Raw genomic sequence first — 20,795 nt, forward strand, 5'->3', positions numbered from 1 at the left:
ATGTTCAGGCAAGAAACTCATTTGGTGAAAGCAAGAATATGTAACCTAGAGCTGGTGAATTCCTGCTAGCAACAACCCTTAGCACTGGCCAGCTGATAAGAGCTAATCTTCAGCAATATCTGGAAGGTGGTTGAAGATGTTGGAATCCATCAAGTTCCAGCTGACAGAATGCTAGGGGAAAAAAAGGATCTTCCATATTAGACTAAAGTCCACTTTAATGCAGCAGATTACTGGATGTAGGGCCAGGTAGATTCTTCTTAGAAACCTGCAAGCATATTGTGTTGGGTAGTTGCTGTGCCATGGCTATCACTTTTTCCAGGTAGACACTATTACACAATGTGTAGTTTTTTTGGATGATAAATCTCCAGGAACATGTACTTCAGTCATCACCATGGTCTATTGTAGGGAATACAATAATTTGAGGTAGAACAACTGCAGGCACAATTCCTCTGAAGAGATTGTTCTCAAGCCACTACAAGAGAACAGACTTAACTCCTAGAATACTTGTTAAATAAACTGTCCCATAATTTAAAAGTAATCCCGAATACGCCCTTTTATTCCTAATAGCAAGATTATGATCAAAAGGGCATATTTGGGATTGTTACTAAAAAAAATGGGATTCTAGCCTGCTATATAGAAAAGCATGTGCCTTAAACATCACCTGTGTCAGGATTCCAAGAAGCACCCCCAACTAAAGAAGACTCCGAGGCTTGAAAGTTCCCCAGAGTTCCATTTTATTAGAGAATCTGAAAGCTTCCAGGTTTTCCCCACCCCAAATGAACATCCAAGCCACTGCCCAGTATCCAGATATCTGTCACGTGGCCCAATCAGGCACAGTCCCAACTAGAGATGCCTCCCAGTCACACCCCCTCCAGGTGCAGGGCAAGCTGTCCTTGACTCTGAGAAAGGAAGTTGTTATGACTATATATTTCCCATACTCCATATAATCCCCCCTCCCATTTCCCCTCAGCATTAAATGTGGCAGGCCTGAAGGCCCAGTGCAAAAGATGGCTTCCAGGCCTGACAACCTGTGTTTCCAGTAATGCTTCCAGGTGTAAACCATAAAGTAAAACATTAAAGTAGTAAAAATTTAAAAAGTAAAACAGGATGAGTAACTTCACTCTCTAGAACAGTGTTTCTCAGCAGCTGGCTGGGGGATTCTGGGAGTTGAAGTCCACAGGACTTAAAGTCACCAAGGTTGAGAAACACTGCTCTAGAAGCCATTGCCTCTGTGTAAGAGAGAGAGAGTCGGAGATCATAGTTTATCTATTGGTTGTGTTGCAGTTCGCTGTGCCCATCCTAGCAAGCCATTTTGTGACTGGGCCTGTAATATGCGTTCAAAAGTTGAGATGTACTCAGTGGCACCAAAACATTGTACAATCCTGATGTGCACTGACTTAAGGCATTTTTTTCCCCTGCATCTTCAAGGTGGTGTTGCTTCTGTTTAATGGGATTTGAATAACATTTGCCCCTTCGCTTTCTGTGAAAAAGTACCCACTTTATTTTAGGAGTGGATGGTTAAATAATCAGAACTGTAAGCTTCTAATGCAGTCCAGCTGTTGCTTATTCTATCTCCATGCAATCATTGTCCCTGTGCCTACATGGTTCTGTGGGAAGTTAGCACCCACCCCTCTCCTAGCAAAATGAAATATTTTAGGAAACATTTAAAAAGGCGGAAGATTATGTTTTCCTGGATGAGAAAAGGAGAAACATGTTTTAAAGACAAAGCAGCTTCCTGTAGCTCCCTTCCCTCCTTCCTTCAGTTCTAGGGTGATGGGGTTAAGACATGGCCCTCAGGACGTGATCAGATTAGCCTTCTACCCATCTCACCACATGGCACCTTGGAAGATGACATCATCCAGCAAGGCTCAACCAAGCTTGTGACTCAGGACAGCCTACAGAGTTGCCCCTGCATGGCCCCATGGGAGTCTGACAACCAATCAGAATACAAGCTCAAATTCAAAAGTCCAGAGGGTATAAAGCTCAGGCACACTCAGCATCTCTCCCCATTTTTTTCTTCACTCAACATCTTCAAGGCCTCTGATCCTGTCCACCGTTAAGCCATCTTTCCAAGCAACTTCCATGAATCCAGTGTTTCCCCCCACTTGGAACTGAACCCAGAAGGATATTCCTTCCACAGTTCCAGTTGTTTTTGAAAACACACCCACCAAGCCACACCACACCCACCAAGCCATGCCCACAGAACCAGTAGTAAGAAAGTTTGAATCCCACCACTGATCGGGAGCACTACTTGAACTTGTACATGAACAGGAACAAAACCAGTCAATTTCAAAAGGCAGCTTTACTTAGAATAACTGTGACGATACCTTTAATACTATTAAAGAACATTTGCCTGTCCCAGGTCCTTGGGGAATGACTCGATAGGTGGACACAAATGCCGAATCCAGTTTAAACATCTGGCACATCCAACTATAATAATATAATCAGTCATGGGACAGTAATGTGATGCTGTGAGTGTCTATCCCAAAACAAATATAGGAATGAAAACACAGACTTACTCTATTTTGTTAACATTTTATTTATTTAATGATGTGGCGGCTTGTCGTTTCTGCAGATTTCTAAAAATTATCCTAAAGTCCATACATGCCTCATAAATATTCACTAGCAAGATTCACTATCTGCGACATTGTGATAAATTTTGTTAAGGTCTGGAAAGTGAGTCAGAACTAACAAGACGCTGAAAGTATGGCCAGGAAGATGTTGAAAGAACAAGGTATAACAATCCTGTAAACTAGTTCAGTGTTGGTATCCCGTCTTCTGGTATGTTGGCGTTGGGATGCTTTCATTCCTCTTGGATTTAGGCCCTTGAAGATTTCAATCACAGGTGGAAAGTTACTGCCTGGATCCCAGGTTAACCCATTAAAAAAGAAGTAGATTTAGGATACCAATTTCTCACAAATGGGCATTGCTCCTTTGAGAACTGGAAAAATAAAAATGCAACTCTTCATTCTCAGGATGAGGTTTAAATGTATTTTTAATGCAATTGGAAGTCACATTAGATCAGCGGTGTCAAACTTGCAGCCCACAGGCCAGATGTGTCACGTGCTGGCCCCGCCCTCACCCGGTTTAGCAAAGGGGGGAGGAAGTCCCGATGTCACGTGACACCACCGTGACGACACGACTTTGACACCCCAGCATTCGATGGTTTTAGAGGGAAGCCATGTTACCGCCTGGAAACCAAAACACAATACCATACAATACAATAGCAGAGTTGGAAGGGACCTTGGAGGTCTTCCAGTCCAACCTCCTGCCTAGGCAGGAAACCCTATACCGTTTCAGACAAATGGCTATCCAACATCTTCTTAAAGACTTCCAGTGTTGGGGCATTCACAACTTCTGGAGGCAATTTCTGTTCCACTGATTAATTGTTCGAACTGTCAGGAAATTTGTCCTCAGTTCTAAGTTGCTTCTCTCCTTGATTAGTTTCCACCCATTGCTTCTTGTTCTACCCTCAGGTGCCTTGGAGAATAGTTTGACTCCCTCTTCTTTGTGGCAACCCCTGAGATATTGGAACACTGCTATCATGTCTCTCCTAGTCCTTCTTTCTATTAAACTAGATATACCCAGTTCCTGCAACCATTCCTCTTATGTTTTAATCGCTAGACCCCCTAATCATCTTTGTTGCTCTTCTCTGCACTCTTTCTAGAGTCTCCACATCTTTTCTATATCGTGGTGACCAAAATTGAATGCAGTATTCCAAGTGTGGCCTTACCAAGGCATTATAAAGTGGTATTAACACTTCACGTGATCTTGAGTCTATCCCTCTGTTTATGCAACCTAGAACTGTGTTGGCTTTTTTGGCAGCTGCTGCACACGGCTGGCTCATATTTAAATGGCTGTCCACTAGGACTCCAAGATCCCTTTCACAGTTACTACTGTTGAGCAAGGTCCCACCTATACTGTACCTGTGCATTTCGTTTTTCTTGCCTAAATGTAGAACCTTACTCTTTTCACCATTCACCGAGTTTCTGTAATGGCAACAATATCATATCTGCCTTCTTTTACTTGAATTTCTAATTTGTCCTGTTTATTCCTCATACTCTGTGCATTGGTATATAGACATTTGAGCCGGTTTTGATTGACCCTGTGTTTACTGTCTACATCAGTGTTTCTCAACCTTGGCAACTTGAAGATGTCTGGACTTCAACTCCCAGAATTCCCCAGCCAGTGAATGCTGGCTGGGGAATTCTGGGAGTTGAAGTCCCGACATCTTCAAGTTGCCAAGGTTGAGAAACACTGGTCTACATAACCTGTGTTACGCCTGACTGCCCCTATTTTCTTGCCACTTGTATGATTCATGCACATGGTATGGCACTCACTATTAAATACTTGGTTTTGCTTGGCAGCGGGAGTGATAATCTTACCCACACAAACATCTGTGTTATATGCACACAAGGAAGAATCTGGTAGTACCCTGTCAACTAACAAATGTGTTGGGCTGAAAAGATACTACCGGATCTCCTGTACTTAATCACGACTGCTGAATGGCAGTGTGACTACAATCTTGCCTTATACAGATAGTCCTCAGTCTATGACCATAACTGAATTCTGGCAATTACAACCATAAATTATGATGGTCGTAAAGCAGGTCATCAGTTACCCAATTTATAATTTTTTCTTGTGGCAGTTGTTCACTATAGATAGTTTTATATGAGCCGTGGTGGCGCAGTGGTTCGAATACAGTATTGCAGAGTAACTCTGCCCATTGCCAGCAGTTTGATTCTGCCCGGCTCGAAGTTGACTCAGCCTTTCATCCTCTGAGTTTAGTACAATGAATGCCCATATTGTTGGGGACAATACGCTGAGAACCAGAAGTAAATGCCAGTTTTTTTGCAAAAAGCATGTAAATTGCATTCATGTGACCGCAGGATTCTACAAATAGGCTGATTGACAAGTGTCCAAAATACAGTCACGTGACTGCAGGGGTAGGCAGCCATTTTTGGAACTTCGGAACCAGGTCATAAATACCTTTTGGGCGAATCGGTTGTAAGTTTGAACAGTTGCTGAGTGACTAGTCATAAATCAAGGACTATCTATACTCACTTCTATCACTGAATCCCTTTAGTTCCATTGCATGCTCTGATATATCAAAATCTTGACTGGCTTTAAAAAAACCTCTTTGATTTCTGATAACCTAGTTTTCTATAAACAATATTCACCAAAGTCATCATTCAACTATAGCAGGCCTGTCAAACTGGCGGCCCGTGGGCTGCATGTATCGTGTGCAGACCACGCCCACCCTGGGCGTGTCATGATACATCACATGGCACAATCGAGTTTGACACCTGTGAACTAGATCAGTGTTTCTCAACCTTGGCAACTTTAACTCCCAGAATTCCATGTTGGCTTGGCAATTCTGAGAGTTGAAGTCCACACATCTGAAAATTGCCAAGGTTGAGAAACAGGGATTAGAGCTTGAAAAAGAAACAACTTGCTTTGTTTTAGATGGAAACTACATTTAGGATTCCTTAAATAGAACATGCCAGATTTTGAAACTTGAGACTTTCTCAAAACATACGTTCTCATTAAATTAATTAGAATTATTATTTTTATCTCTTACAAGAAGACATAACAACTAGGGATTCACGTTGACAATGACTGCACACATACTGTATCATTCTCAGCGCAGGAGAGCACGGCTTGTCTGCATAATTACCTGCTATATTGTTCTGTATTGATGTAAATAGATTCTTCTTCATTACTACTGTCGCTTTCTGGAGAGAGAGAAAATAATTATGCATAAGCAGAACAGAACAAGAAACTTGATAGCGGTACTGAAACATCCAGGTAAAAACTAGAAGGCATCTCACGTTTTATCACTCTGCTGCCATTATTGGTTGTGAGCAGCGGTGGGTTTCACATTTTGTTACCACCGGTTCATCCCGTGTGCGCCCACTCACTTTACGCATGCGGCTGGCCTCCTGCGCATGTGCTTTGCTCACATGTACATCTACCATGCATGCGCCTGGCCACAAAAACATGTCTAAATAGAATGACATTGAGCCGGAGCGAGTAGGCAGGCCCACCCTCGATTTCCACTATCGGTTCAGGCAAACCAGTCCGAATCGGCTGAATACCACCTCTGGTTATAGGCCAATGCAAGACTATGCACAATATTATAAACACCTTGGATTTGGGGATTCGGTTATTATTTTCTCCTATAACATGTCAACTAATCTTGACAGCACCTGCTATGTAATAGTGCCCATAATCCTAAATCTCCTTTCAGATCATATTGAATTCAGCTCCTATTCTCCTATATTCCAGCCTTTCCTCTGTCATAGAGCACAGCCTTGCACTAGCCAAAATCACTGGTAGCAATTATTAGCTTCAGTTTAAGTATGTGCCCATAATCCTAAATCTCCTTTCAGATCATATTGAATTCAGCTCCTATTCTCCTATATTCCAGCCTTTCCTCTGTCATAGAGCACAGCCTTGCACTAGCCAAAATCACTGGTAGCAATTATTAGCTTCAGTTTAAGTATGTGTAATAGATTAACTCTTAACCTGTGGTCCTCAGATCCCTGCAGGGGCACAATGTCATCACAGAGGTTCAGGGAAGGCTTAAATAAATTCTATAATTTAAGTTGGGCATCCCTGGCCATGGTCTGTGGCCATAAAAGGTACTTAAAGGGGGTCCATGGTGGAGAAATGGTTGAGAACCACTGTAATAGATTCTTTTTCAGTCATTCAACCCTGTGTCAGGCCTGCAGCCATCTTTTTTTAATTATCTTTGACCTGCTACACTTTCTATTATTCTACTATGCATTTTCTATTGTGGGAAAATGGGAGGGGGCATTGTACGGAATTCGAAGCTATGTAGCCATAACAAAATTCTTTCTAGAAAGCCAAGATCATCCTTTGTCTCTGTACCCCTGTACCTGACTGGAAATGGATGGGTGGAACTGCCAGCATGGCAGTGGAAGATTGGACCATGTGATGGACTTGTGGGTTTGGGAGACAAGATCTTAAACTTTCCATTGGGTGTGGGAAACTGGGAAGCTTTCAGATTCGGGTTTTCTCAGATGTGCCAACATGACTCTCTTAATAAATTGGAACTTTGAGGAATTCTTTGCCTCGGACTCGGATTTAATTTTGGATGCTATTTGGAACCTTGACATCCTGCTTTTGAATTCTCAGGGCTGAGTTTACCTAATGTCTGTCCCTGCTTCCATATCTGAATTGCTATCTTGTTCTCATAGATGTCTTCATCTGCCACAACTAGAGGAAAAAAGAGACAAGGAAATGTAAACAGCGGATTATTATTTCTGAAATTTTTAATCTCACTTGATTAGGTTAGGGGTGGTACTCCCTTCCCTTCCCTACTGGTTTGCAAATGTGAGCATGCGCAAAGCCCTTTGCACATGTGCACAGACTTCTACGCATGCACTTTTGGTGAAAAGGGGGCCTAAATGGGATGCCGTTGAGCCGGGGAGTGGGTGGGCATGGCCACCTGAAATTTCCGCTACTGGTTCGGGTGAACCGGTCCAAACCAGTAGAATACCACCTCTGGCCGCAGTGGTGTGGTGGTTAGAATGCAGTACTACAGGTTATTCTGCTGCGTGCCAGCTGCCTGCAATTTTGCAGTTTGAATTTCATCAGGCTCAAAGTTGACTCAGCCTTCCATCCTTCTGAGGTGGGTAAAATGAGGACCCAGATTGTTGGGAGCGCAGTAGAGAGGGCTGTAAGGCACTGTGAAGCAGTATATAAGTCTAAATGCTATTGCTATTATTATTGTTCTTGTTTTTGACATCCTCCCCACCACTGCAGGTGACCTTGGAACTTCAGGTGGTGCATAAGTGGAGCAGAGTGCCTTGGGCCAGGTGAAAAATGCTTAATATTGAATATCTGTGGAGAGTCTCAATCATCCGGGTCCTGGTTTTTGCCAAATGTGCTTTTTTTTCTTCTAAAAGTGAATTGGACTGTCTCTGTTTTTTTCCCTTTGAAATCGTTTCACTTCTCATCCAAGAAGCTTCTTTAGTTCTTCTGAACCGAAGAAGCTTCTCGGAGGAGAAGCAAACTTTATCAAAGGGGGGGGGGGAATGAAGAAAGTCCAGCTGTTGGTTTTTTTTAATAGCACCTTTTGGGATGTTTAGTTTTGAGGCAGATTATCATACACATCTTCTTTGGAAAGTGCTTTCTGTAATAGAAACCAGAAGAAGAAACAGTCTCCCAGTCCTCTAGAGCAGAGGTCTTCAAACTTGGCGACTTTAAGACTTGTGGACTTCAACTCCGCAGAATTCTCCAGCCAGCTGGCTGGAGAATTCTGCAGAGTTGAAGTCCACAAGTCTTAAAGTTGCCAAGTTTGGGGATCCCTGCTGTAGAGCAAGTTTTAAGGTATATGACTGCAGGGGTGGGATTGAAAATTTTTAGCAACCGGTTCTCTGCCCAGTTGCTGGGTGGGCGTGGCCAACTCGGCCTCCTGCACCACAGGGGGTGGGTGGGTGTCTTTGTCCTCCGGAGGCTGGAAACAGGCCTGTTTCCGGACTTCCGGGAGGCCCATTTTTTGCTCTCCTATAACCTCTGTGCGGGCTCTGCACTTACCTGGCATCCAAAACGGGCCACATGGAGACTTCTGGGAGAGGTGGGGCGGGGTGGGTGGGGCCAGCCAGTCCTTGCAACTCCCGGTTTGGTGAACTAGATATAAAATTAGCATCTGGTTGGCACGAACTGGTCCGAATTGGCTGAATCCCACCCCTGTGTGACTGGAATGTGAGACTGCATTCACATGACATTAGAGTAGATTGTCTTATACTGAGTTTGTAGTCCTATTGGGCAACAGCAGTATGCAATTGAATGGGGCAGATAACTATTTGGATTGATACAAGAAAAGAACATTCTCCAAAGAACTTACGTTTATTGCTTTTGATTGCCTCAATCACATTTTGGTATCCGTGGGAATCATCATCTAAAAGAGGGGGAAAGCTGAGCTTGAAAAAAAAGCATCAAAGTAATAAAGAACCACTGCACTTAGTGGGCCGGTGGTTAGAAAGCAGTATTGCAGGCTACTTCTGCCGACTGCTAGCAATTTGGCAGTTCGATTCTCACCAGCTCAAGGTTGACTCGGCCTTCCATCCTTCCAAGGTCAGTAAAATGTCCCAGATTGCTTGGGGCAATATGCTGATCCTGTAAACCGCTTAGAGAGGGCTGTAAAGAACTGTGAAGCGGTATATAAGTCTAAGTGCTACTGCTATTATAGAGATGATTCTCCAAATGCAACTAAGGAGAACAATCGTGGTTTTACCCACTATGTGCACCTCATGGTGATCTTTGTATGAACATGCTCCTTGAGAGGCAACCCATCATTTGCATCTTCAGAGAGGAAGGAAGGCGATGTCAAAGAGGAGAGGAGAAAGGGAAGTGTTATACAGCGGAGAAAGATGTTAGATGTCTTTCAAATGAGAAAAAGTCATAGAAGGGAAAAAAAGGGAGTATTAGAAAGAGAAAGGGCACCTCAACACTATTCTTTCTTGGCACCAGACAAAGGGAAGCCACAGGGCCCCAGGAAGTCCTAGCAGCATGGTATAATGCAGGGATGGTATTGAAAACTTTTAGCAACTGGTTCTCTGCCTGGTTGCTGGGTGGGTATGGCCATGGGGGGCGCAGCCTACTCAGCCTCCTGCACCATGGCGGGATGGTGGTGCATTTTCACCCTCCCCAGCCTCCAGAGGCTTTCTTTGAGCCTCTGGGAGGGCAAAAAACGCCTCCCCCCGGCTCTGAAAGCCCTCTGGAGGCTGAAAACAGACCCATTTCTGCATCTCTAGAACTTCCGTGAGGCCCGGTTTTTGCCCTCCCAAGGATCTGGAGGCTTTCTTTGAGCCTCCGGGAAGGCAAAAATGTCTGCCCCCAGGCTCGAAAGGCCCTCCAGAGGTCAGAAACACCAGTTTCGAGCCTTCTGGAACTTCCAGAAGGCCCATTTTCCACCCTCTCAGAGCCTCAACACAGGCCCTGCACTTACCTGGCATGATGAATGGGCCACGTGGAGACTCCTGGGAGGAGTGGGGCAGGGTGGGCGGGGCCCGCCAGTCCTTCCAACTACCAGTTCGGTAAACCAGATGCAAAATTAGCCTCCAGTTCACCTGAACCGGTCCAAACTGACTGAATCCCATCCATGGTGTAATGCCACAAGTTTTAGGAAGCCACAGCGCCCCAGGATACTTCAGGCACTCTGTCTGTATGGCGCAAAGCTGCCTCCACCTCCTCAGCCCAGTCCATTCTGCACTCTGAGGCCCCTGTCCTTTGCCACCTCTGCTGACCTTCACCATTTTTCTCCCACTTTTTGCTCCTGCTGCAGACCAAACACCCACACCTTGGCCCTTTGCCAGGCAGCTGCCGGCTACCTTCCCCAAATTTCATGAGGAAACCGGCTTATGTGACCTGGTGAAGAAAACTTCATGGGGTCAGCAGCTGCCTTGCAAAGGGTCAAGCTGGCTATATTTGGTCAGCAGAAAGAGCAAAAGGATGACAAGTGGTCAGTTAGGGTAGCAGGAGCCATAGCGGGCAGTAGGCAGAAAAGCATAGATTGGGGAGGAGAGAGGCGGGGGAGTTGAAACAGTATAAGTGGCCAAATGCCCACATTTTTGACCATGTGACCACAGGGATACTCCAGGCCTTTGTTTAGCACTGCCGTAACTCTGAACAGTTGCTAAATGAATAGTTGTACACTATCTGTGCCCTCTAGGCCAGATTCGGTTAACAAAAATTGAAAATAACTTGGTGCGATTGCTACACAGAAATTAGTAGTACCAATAAAGGAGAATATTTGTAGCGCAAGGATCCTTGGTACTCTCAGCTTGTTTGTTTGTTTGTTTGTTTGTTTGTTTATTATCAAAATTTATATGCCGCCCAATCCCGAAGGACTCCAGGCAGCTTACAAAAAAAAGAGAGAAAAAAGAGAAAGAGAAAAAGACAATTTAAAATCACAACATCACATACAGTACATTCATTCTAATCGGGGCTGGACCTCAACAATGAGGTCAACAGCCCCAGGCCTGCCGGAACAGCCAGGTTTTTACAGCTTTCCTGAAGGCCATGAGAGTGGGTATGGTCCGGATCTCTTGGGGTAGCTGATTCCAAAGAGTCAGAGCAGCCACAGAGAAGGCTCTCCTCTGGGGGTCCGCCAGCCAACATTGTCTGGCTGATGGCATCTGAAGGAGGCCCAATCTGTGGGATCTTACTGGCCGCTGGGAGGTATGTGGCAGTAGGCGGTCACGAAGGTCCTAGTTTGGGATAATGTCATTAGTTTGGATAATAAAACATCTGCAAGAAAGGAACCAAGCCCAGAGAGCACCAAAGACCCCTTCGAAATTAATGGATTATAGATTATGGGTTACTTAACCCGTCTTGTCCACTTACCACTTGGTTGCCAATTGTGGTAATGATGTGAAGAGATCGGTTCGCTAGAATGGAAAAGGGATGAAAGGAGAGGGTTGGGAAAAAATGGAATATCAATGAAATATTGCCTGTGAAAAATCAGCCTGTGGTTGATTTCCCATCCTGATTCAGAGTCACCCAAGCCACAAACAGAATTATAAATAATTTGCTCTTTTTCACATATGCGGTAAAGATAAAGGTTCTCCTCGCACATATGTGCTAGTTGTTCCCGACTCTAGGGAGGGTGCTCCTCTCCCTTTCAAAGCCAAAGAGCCAGTGCTGTCTGAAGACGTCTCCGTGGTCCTGTGGCCGGCATGACTAAATGTCGAGGGCGCACGGAACACTGTTACCTTCCCACCAAAGGTGGTTCCTATTTTTCTACTTGCATTTTTGTATGCTTTAAAACTGCTAGGTTGGCAGAAGCTGGGACAAGTAACAGGAGCTCACTCCATTACGCGCAGTGGTGGGTTTCAATTTTTTTTAGAATCTCTTCTGTAGGTGTGGCCTGCTTTGTGGGAGTGGTGTGTTGGCCATGTGACCAAGTGGGAGTGGCTTGGCAGTCATGTGGCTGGGTGGGCATGGCCAACTTGTAAAATGTGGTGAAACTCACTTAACAACGCTCTTGCTTGGCAACCAAAATGTTGGCTCAGAAACTCTGGCATTTGAAGCACGCAAGTCTTAAAGCTGTCAAGTTACAAGACCCTTGCACCCCTAACCCTTCAGAAAAATACCTCAGGGGTGTTCAAACTTGACAGATTTGTGGATTTCAACTTCCAGAATTCCTCCTCCAGTCATGTTGGCTCAGGAACTCTGGCATTGAAGTGTGCAAGTCTTAAAGCTGTCAAGTTACAAGACCCTTGCACTCTTAACCCTTTAGAAAAAAACAACACCAGAGGTGTTCAAACTTGACAGCTTTAAGACTTTAAGGTTTAGATAGGACTCTTAGAGGTGGGCAGGGTGATTGGTGAGCCAGCCAATCAGTGAGCAGCGGGCGGGGCAGTGTGGTGCAGGCCACACTGTATTCTATTTGATTTTTCTTTATGTACACTGAGAGCATCTGCACCAAAGACAAATTCCTTGTGTGTCCAATAACATTTGGCCAATAACAATTTCTATTCTATTCTATTCCAAAACATCCAGCAAAGAGGCACCCACTGCCTCTTTGCATCATTTGTTCTGTAATCAAATTGTTCTCTTGGCTTGGAAGGGAGGTTTTGCACAGCCTTCCTTCAACCTGGTGCCAAATTGAATTAATGGATTCTGGAAGGTGAAGCTGAAACACTCACACTGACACACACACACACACACACACACACACACACACACAAGATGTTTGGCTAAATAAGGCACATATTAGTAGATTAAAGGGAATTGTATTGATATTATTAATGGGGGATAGTTAATTAAGATGTAAGGGAATTATACCAACATTATTAATTGTGGATAATTAATCAAGTTAAATGTTCTTTATGTAAAAAAAAAAGCGATTTTGATGATGTATTTTGCTTAGAGCAAAACAGATCAACAGATGAAATGTGAAATGGCAATTTGGTTCAACTTGGAAGATAATTTAAATTAAGAGACGAAGATGAAATGTTGAAGAGTGGGATGGGGAATATGAGAAACATGTTTAGCGATGGAGCTGATGTTATTGTAAGATATTGGAAATTAAGAGCAATTAGTGATATTGTTTATGCACTAAGAAGAAAATAAGTTTAAGATAAAAAAATATGGAAAGAGAATAATATGGCTGAAATTAGAAACAGAGATATGCTGTAAAATAGATTATGAATATGAGAGGGTGAGAGGGTGCCATGTGACTGGGTGGGCGTAGCCAATTTTTTTTAACTTTTCAAAGCATTTTTGCTATATTCGGGCAAAAAGGCAGGAAAACAATGCTTTAAAAAGTGGGGAAAAAGACCTTTCGACGATCACACAGCTCACAGCCAAGCCATGCAATCATCAGAAGCTTTTTTTTACTACCGGTTCGCAGAATCAGGAACAATCATCCCTACCGGTTCGGCTGAACCGGGCCAAACCTGGAGGATTTCACACCGGACCTTAACTTCAAGCTTGTTAAAGACTTAGCAAGCCCTTTTAATCTAGAACCTTGTTAATTCTTTAAACAGAGGACTCTATGAAGATGGACCATGCCCTTTGGAAGGGAGGATTACACAATGGTACTGTGGTCACCAGTAAAAATAAATTTATCTTTATGCTTAAAATGATACCAATTCCAACTGAAGACCCCAAAGATTATATTGACAGAAAACTTACACGTAAGTAGAGTCGTCCTCTGTTTCAATCTCTGAAAAGACAATGTGTGGATTAATACCCAGATCAGGTAGAAAAGTTGCTTGTGGTGTAAAAGTTAAATATGAACATCCAACTGGCTGAAAATGGATTACAGGTAGTCCTCAATTTACAACAGTTCATTTAGTGACTGGTTCAAACAACACTGAAAAATGTGACATGATTGTTTTCCACAGTTACAACCTTTGCAGCATCATGGGAGCAAAATTCAGATGCTTGGCAACTGGTTCATATTCATGACGGTTGCCGTATCCCGGGGTCATGTGATCCCCTTTTGCGACCTTTTGACAAGCGGAGTCAATGGGGAAGCCAGATTCACTTAACAGCTGGGATGCTAACTTATCAACTGCAGCGTTTCATGTAACAACTGTGGCAATAAAGGTCGTAAAATGGGGCAAAACTCACTGAACAAGTGTCTCACTTAACAATGGAAAATTTGGACTCCATTGTGGTCATAAGTTGAGGACTATCCATAGTAGATTAACATTTAAGCAAGCCAGGGAGACTTCAGCACCAGACATTTTTTTTAAAACAATTCATTAGCCTGTAAAATATAGGAACTGAAAGCTATATTTAAAATAATCTATAATCATCCAAACTTCTTCCAGTGCAGAAATCAGTAGAAAATATCTGTAGTTCAAGGGTGAACTGCGGAATCCTTCTACTCTCTGAGCTTAACTGTTTACTTGCTTAATAAGTAAGTAAATATATTTATTTTTGCAGATGTTTCATTACCTGATTAAGTAACCTCATCAGTGCTAGAGAGTGTGGAATTTGCTTCCTTATATCGGTTGTTCTCAACTTATGAGCATTTGTTTAGTGCCCAAGTTACAACAGCATTGAAAAAGTGAGCCAGGGGTGGAATTTGGAGGTTCTATGAACCGGCCATAACGTTAGCTACAGCTTCTCCCCAAACTCAGCCGAATCCATAGCAGCCCATTCCTGCTGGGCTCCCATGTCAGAACATATTTCTAGAAATGGTATTTAACTGACTGCTCAGTTATTCTTAGTTTGTTTGGTCTGCAGTTGGATGCTTACCTGTTGTGAAGTTTTGAAATCTGGACTTGCTGCAGGTTTCTGAAAAATGACAACTAGAGACCATTAATTATCTGTGAATGGGGATAAGTCTTTCTCCTGCCCAATGCCTTCTCCTCTCCACTCACTACAGCTGAAAGGGGCTGACCAAATGATCCCTCTTTTTTTCTTTAAAAAAAAAAAGTCATGCATCAGCTTATAACCCAGAAAGCTCATCACATTCCTGATGGCATCATGAAAAATGTAATGGAGGCTGAATCCAAAATTTATTTGCTAGAGTGACAAACTGATTCTGTAAACCTACAGCAGAAGTTTCTACGTCCAGTACGATCCCACAGAGTTGGCCTCCTCAGGGTGCCGTTGGCCAGGCAGTGTGGGCTGGGGACCACCAGGGGGAGAGCCTTCTCTGTGGGAGCACTTTCCCTTTGGAATGAGTTGCCCCCGGAGCTTCACATAGTTCCCGACCTCCGGTCCTTCCGGCGCGCCCTAAAAAGTTGGCTTTTCCAGCAAGCCGGCCTGGCCTGAATAAAATAAATTATTAATTTTAATTGTTAATTTTAATTTAATTTCTAAATCTCATTGTAAATGTCTATTGGTTTTTTGGGATATTCTATTTAATCTTTCTTTTAACTTTTGTAATATGTGTTTTTATGTTGTACGCCGCCCTGAGTCCTTTGGAAGAATGGCGGCATATAAGTCCAATAAACCTAAACCTATACCCATCCTTTACTACTTAATCTTTGAAATATTGCTGCTGGGCTCCATGAACCAAGAAAAACACATAGCAATAGCAATAGCACTTAGACTTATATACCACTACATAGTGCTTTACAGTCTTCTCTAAATGGTTTACAGCATCTTGCCCCCAACAATCTGGGTCTTCAGTTTACCGACTTCAGAAAGATGGCAGGCTGTTAGTTCCCAATGTTAACAGCTGCTATTTAACTTTTCCAATTTTAAGTCCCTGTTGTTCTCTTTGTCGCCCACATATAAAATAGGTTCCAGCTAAGATAATGTTCAGTTTCTCCATTGTCCCACAGCCAACCCGTCATTCTGTCCATTTCTGCACATTCATAAATCTTTTTAATTATGGCATCTTCCTGGTATGATAGTAGATTTCCAAAATTGTGCATAGGTTATTCTTGTGGCCACAATTATATGTAGGCTCAAATGCCATATAGATTTACTCATGTTCTCTGGTTTTATGCTTGGTAAAAAAGTCTCAGGTTTCCATTCCATACTTGCCCCGGTAACCTCTCTTAGCCAGTTTTGAATCTTTCTCCAAGAAAGAACCGAGGTGGCGTAGTGGTTAGGGTGCAGTACTGCAGGCAACTTCAGCTGACTGTTATCTGCAGTTCAGCAGTTCTAATCTCACCGGCGCAAGGTTGACTCAGCCTTCCATCCTTCCGAGGTGGGTAAAATGAGGACCCAGACTGTGGGGGCAATATGCTGACTCTGTAAACTGCTTAGAGAGGGCTGAAAGCCCTATGAAGTGGTATATAAGTCTAACTGCTATTGCTATTTCGTGGCCTCAATACAGGACCACCAGACATGGTAGAATGTGCCATCCCTTCTTCCACATTTCCAACACAGTGGGGATAACCCAGGAAACATTTTGGCTAACCTCGTTGGGGGAAAGTGCCATCTATAAACCATCTTGTATATATTTTCTTTAAACGCTGTAGATATCGTGAGTTTAATAGTCTTACTCCATAGATCCCACCATTTACCCACAATCTCATAGCCAAAATATTAGATCGCATTAGATCCCTGAATTTTGTAATAAGAAGATGCTGATTAGAGACCGAGGTGGCGCAGTGGTTAGGGTGCAGTACTGCAGGCCACTTCAGCTGACTGTTATCTGCAGTTCAGCGGTTCTAATCTCACCGGCTCAAGGTTGACTCAGCCTTCCATCCTTCCGAGGTGGGTGAAATGAGGACCCAGACTGTGGGAGCGATATGCTGACTCTGTAAACCGCTTAGAGAGGGCTGAAAGCCCTATGAAGCGCTATATAAGTCTAACTGCTATTGCTATTGCTATTGCTATAGACTAAACAATGAGGAAGAAAAGAAAGATGGAAGGCTGAATCAACCTGTCAGTCGGTGTTAGTTGGAGGGCAGAGATCGACCCCTAGGCCCCTAACATATGGGGTGCCGCAGGGTTCGGTCTTATCCCCCCTACTATTCAACATCTACATGAAACCGCTGGGTGAGATCATTCGGAGGCACGGGATAAGATACCATCAATACACGGACGATAGCCAGTTGTATCTGTCCACCCCGTGCCAACTCAATGAAGCGGTGGACGTGATGAACTGGGGCCTTGAAGCCATTAGGGACTGGATGAGGGCTAACAAACTAGTACTCAACCCGGATAAGACAGAGTGGCTGTTGTGTTTCCCTCCCAATAATTTGGCAAGTGTTCCATCACTCAGGCTGGGGGGTCAAACACTATACCCCTCAGACAGGGTTCGCAACTTGGGAGTCCTCCTGGACCCACAGCTGACCTTTGATTACCACCTGTCGGCTGTGACCAGGGGGACATTTGCCCAGGTTCGCCTGGTGCACCAGTTGCGACCCTTCCTGAACTGGGAGGCTCTCACAACAGTCACTCGTGCCCTTGTGACCTCTAGGCTGGAATACTGCAACGTGCTCTACATGGGGCTGCCCTTGAAGAGCATCCGGCGACTTCAGCTAGTCCAGAATGCGGCCGCACGAGCGATTGTGGGTGCACCTCGGTTCACCCACATAACACCTATCCTCCGCGAGCTGCGCTGGCTACCTGTTGATCTCCGGGTGCGCTTCAAGGTACTACTTACCACCCATAAAGCCCTTCATGGTAGTGGATCTGGGTACTTGAGAGACCGCCTCCTGCCAATCACCTCCTCACGACCAATTAGATCACATAGATTAGGCCTCCTCCGAATCCCATCTACCAGTCAGTGTCGACTGGCAACTACACGGAGGAGAGCCTTCTTGGTAGTCGCTCCGACCCTTTGGAACGATCTCCCCGTGGAGATCCGTACCCTCACCACCCTCCAGACCTTCCGCACAGCCCTTAAAATCTGGCTATCCCGCCAGGCCTGGGGTTAAGATTGTAATCCGTCCCCACCCGAATGATGAATGTTGTGCTCTATTTTAATTATGTATTGTTCTTGTGTCATTGTTTGTATTCCCTTCCCCATGAATTGTAAGCCGCCCTGAGTCCCCCCAGGGAAAAGGGCGGCCTATAAATAAACTTTCCAATTCCAATTCCAACCTTGAGCCAGTGAGATTCAAACTGGGGGAATTGTTGGCAGGCAGCAGAATTAGTCTGTTAGCACTGCTTTCTAACCACTGTGCCATCGTAGCTCATAGAATTACTTCTGAGCCGTTTCCTCACCTACAGAGAGAAATCTTGCCAAACTAAAACAACTACTTGCATCATTATAGATGCCCTATGAGAATTTCTAGGGCGGAGATATTTTAACTTCTTTCTCCCAATCAAAGTATGTAAACTTCTCTGTCTCTTGGCCCCTCCCTCCTGGGCATCCAGTCCACCACATGTGCAAAGGCAATTTTCCTAGGGAGCTACTTCTGATAGTGATTTCTTCTTTGATAATAAAAATAGTGGCAATGGAAGATCTGCTCTATATGTGAGGGATGGAAAAGTTCCTTCTCTCCTGGAACAAAGTAAAGATGGGATCCCAAATCTGGGATCTTCAAACTATAATTGACGCTGCTTGATGCTATTTGGCCTTTTTTTCTATCTGATTTTCAACATTTTCGTGCGTATAAATGGGTTTGTATGTGGGTGTATGTGTGTATTATTTATACTCTACCGCAATCCATTAGACACTTGGCAGCTGTATGTATGTATAAATATATAATTAGGGGAAGCTAGCATGTTGCAAAAAATTGTTTGCTTCAGAATTCATGCACTAAATTAAATCCAGTTAGAACGTCAATTTCACCATCTCAGGCACAACCTTAATTTTTTAACCATACCCTGCTACCTTTGATCTTTGTTCATCAGAATGGCTTCCAAGTCATAAATGGAAAGAAGAAGAAATAAGTTTTTTTTACAAAAAAATAAGTGCTTTGTTGGAGTGCCCAGAGGAAAAAGAGAAAGGTAGAAAAAAAATGACAATCCAGATGTAAGATAGGGCAAAATGAACAATAGGAGAAGCAGTGAGACTTAGATAGCTCCAAAGTCCAAAGTCAAGCTTCTGGAGAAAAAAATCACAATTGGGTGCATCATGATATTATGCATATGATGCCAATTATGTAATATGCATCATGTGTGATGATGGCATGATGCTTGCTCCTACTGCTTCTTCCATCTATGATATCCAAGCAGTTCCAGTTTTGTCTTTTGTAAAATAGATATCGTTCGTACAAATTAGAGCAAGAATGCAGACCTGATCCAACTTTTGGACTTTAGCAATAGCAATAGCACTTAAGACCACTTCATAGTGCTTTACAGCTCTCTCTAAGTGGTTTAGAATAGAATTATTTATTTGTCGGTGCACAACATATGTACAATGAGATTGGTTGAGCTCCCTAAGTGGTTTACAGAGTCAACGTATCACCCCCAACAATCTGGGTCCTCATTTTACTCACTTCGGAAGGATGGAAGGCTGAGTCAACCCTGAGCTGGTCAGGATTGAACTGCTGGCAGTGAGCAGTGAATTAGCTTGCAGTACTGTCAGAGTTTGTTACAGAAAAATCAAATCCAGCATGCACACATAGATAACTGATTCAGCTGGATTCATTAACTTCTTCATATGCATAATAACAGATGAATAAATGTACAATACCAATATAGGTTTTCTCTAACGTAGTAATAGTTACAAGCAAACACAGGCAGCAGTACAGCAGAGAGGAGTTTACAGTTCAAAGTTCAGAGCAGACACACAGCTTTAAACTAGTTTACTTCTCAGCGCAGCAGACTCAGAGCTCAGAGCTTACAGACTAGTTTCAGTTTCAATTCTCAGCTAAGTCACCCTCAGACTCCAAGCTTAAGTTTCTGTTTCCAAAAAACAGCCCTCATTGGCTGTTGCTATGCCTATTCATTGCTGATTTATTCCAGTCTATGAATATTCATACTCTTGACCAGTATTGCTTTCTAACCACTTCCCCACCACAGCTCCCTTAATCAAGAAATGGTCAGAACTATACTTACCAAGGTCATTAAAGCTGGAGACGTTTCTGCTTTTGCTAAAAAGAAGGATAGAATTAGAAATGAAACCATCACTGTTGCTTTTTTTAAAAAGCCACAGGCAAGATCTGCCATCTAGAGCAGTGATGGCCAACATTTTTGTCAACACATGCCGAAATCGCGCACATGCATCCATAATGCAATGTGTGCCCTTCCCCTGCGCATGCATGTGTGACCCCCACGCGACCCCCACCCATGCACATGCCCCGAGCATGCACACGTGACCCCCCCATACTCACCCCACCCCCATGCATATGCACGTATCTCCCACTTGCGGCCCGCTGGTGTGCATGCGCAGCAGAGACCCAAAAAACAGCTGGCCAGCAGGAGGTGCATGTGCAGTGGAACTGAGCTGGGGTGACGGCTCACATTCCCCCCAGAGAGGGCTCTGCATGCCACCTGTGGCATGTGTGCCATTGGTTCGCCATCACAAATCTAGATGTCAGGCCTGCAATTATATTCCTTTTAGAATTTTGGCCTGCCACACTTTCTCTTATTTCATTATGCTTTTTCATTAGTATTGTTGATGGGAGGGGGGAATAGACAGGAGTAAGATTGTGGAATGTATTGTTATCATTCTTTTCTAGAAGCCAAGGTCGTCTTTTGTCTCCGCACTAGTACACCTGACCGGAAGCAGCTGGGTGTGGATGCCAGCGTGGAAGAAGAAGATTGGACCATGTGATGGATTGTGAGTGTGGGGACAAGATCATGAACTTTTAACTGGGTGGTATGCTGATGTCATTTCCAGAATTGGGATTAACACAGATGTGCTAAGATGTCTGCTTTATTAAATTGGAACTTTAAGGATCGTTTTGCCTTGGACTCTGATTTAATTCTACATGATACTTGGAACG

The 20,795-nt window shown here is 43.8% G+C and overlaps 1 protein-coding gene across 1 annotated transcript in view; it reads right to left on the bottom strand.

Moving 5' to 3' along the window:
- Positions 1-2,314: 2,314 nt before the first annotated feature.
- Positions 2,315-20,795, bottom strand: part of LAT2 (linker for activation of T cells family member 2) — a 35,738-nt gene continuing 17,257 nt past the window's right edge. Inside the window, exons 6-14 of the mRNA XM_087717217.1 lie at positions 19,906-19,940; positions 14,746-14,784; positions 13,672-13,702; positions 11,377-11,420; positions 8,876-8,929; positions 8,566-8,658; positions 7,174-7,242; positions 5,678-5,735; positions 2,315-3,191 (exon numbers count right to left, since the gene is read on the bottom strand). Of these exons, the coding sequence (XP_087573343.1) occupies positions 3,185-3,191; positions 5,678-5,735; positions 7,174-7,242; positions 8,566-8,658; positions 8,876-8,929; positions 11,377-11,420; positions 13,672-13,702; positions 14,746-14,784; positions 19,906-19,940 (430 nt within the window). The 3' untranslated portion in view covers positions 2,315-3,184. The remainder of the gene's footprint in view (positions 3,192-5,677; positions 5,736-7,173; positions 7,243-8,565; positions 8,659-8,875; positions 8,930-11,376; positions 11,421-13,671; positions 13,703-14,745; positions 14,785-19,905; positions 19,941-20,795) is intronic.

Source organism: Thamnophis sirtalis, unplaced genomic scaffold, assembly GCF_051295495.1.
Source record: "Thamnophis sirtalis isolate CommonGarterSnake01/CBP01778 unplaced genomic scaffold, rThaSir2_p1.2 scaffold_6, whole genome shotgun sequence".
Lineage (NCBI taxonomy): Eukaryota > Metazoa > Chordata > Lepidosauria > Squamata > Natricidae > Thamnophis > Thamnophis sirtalis.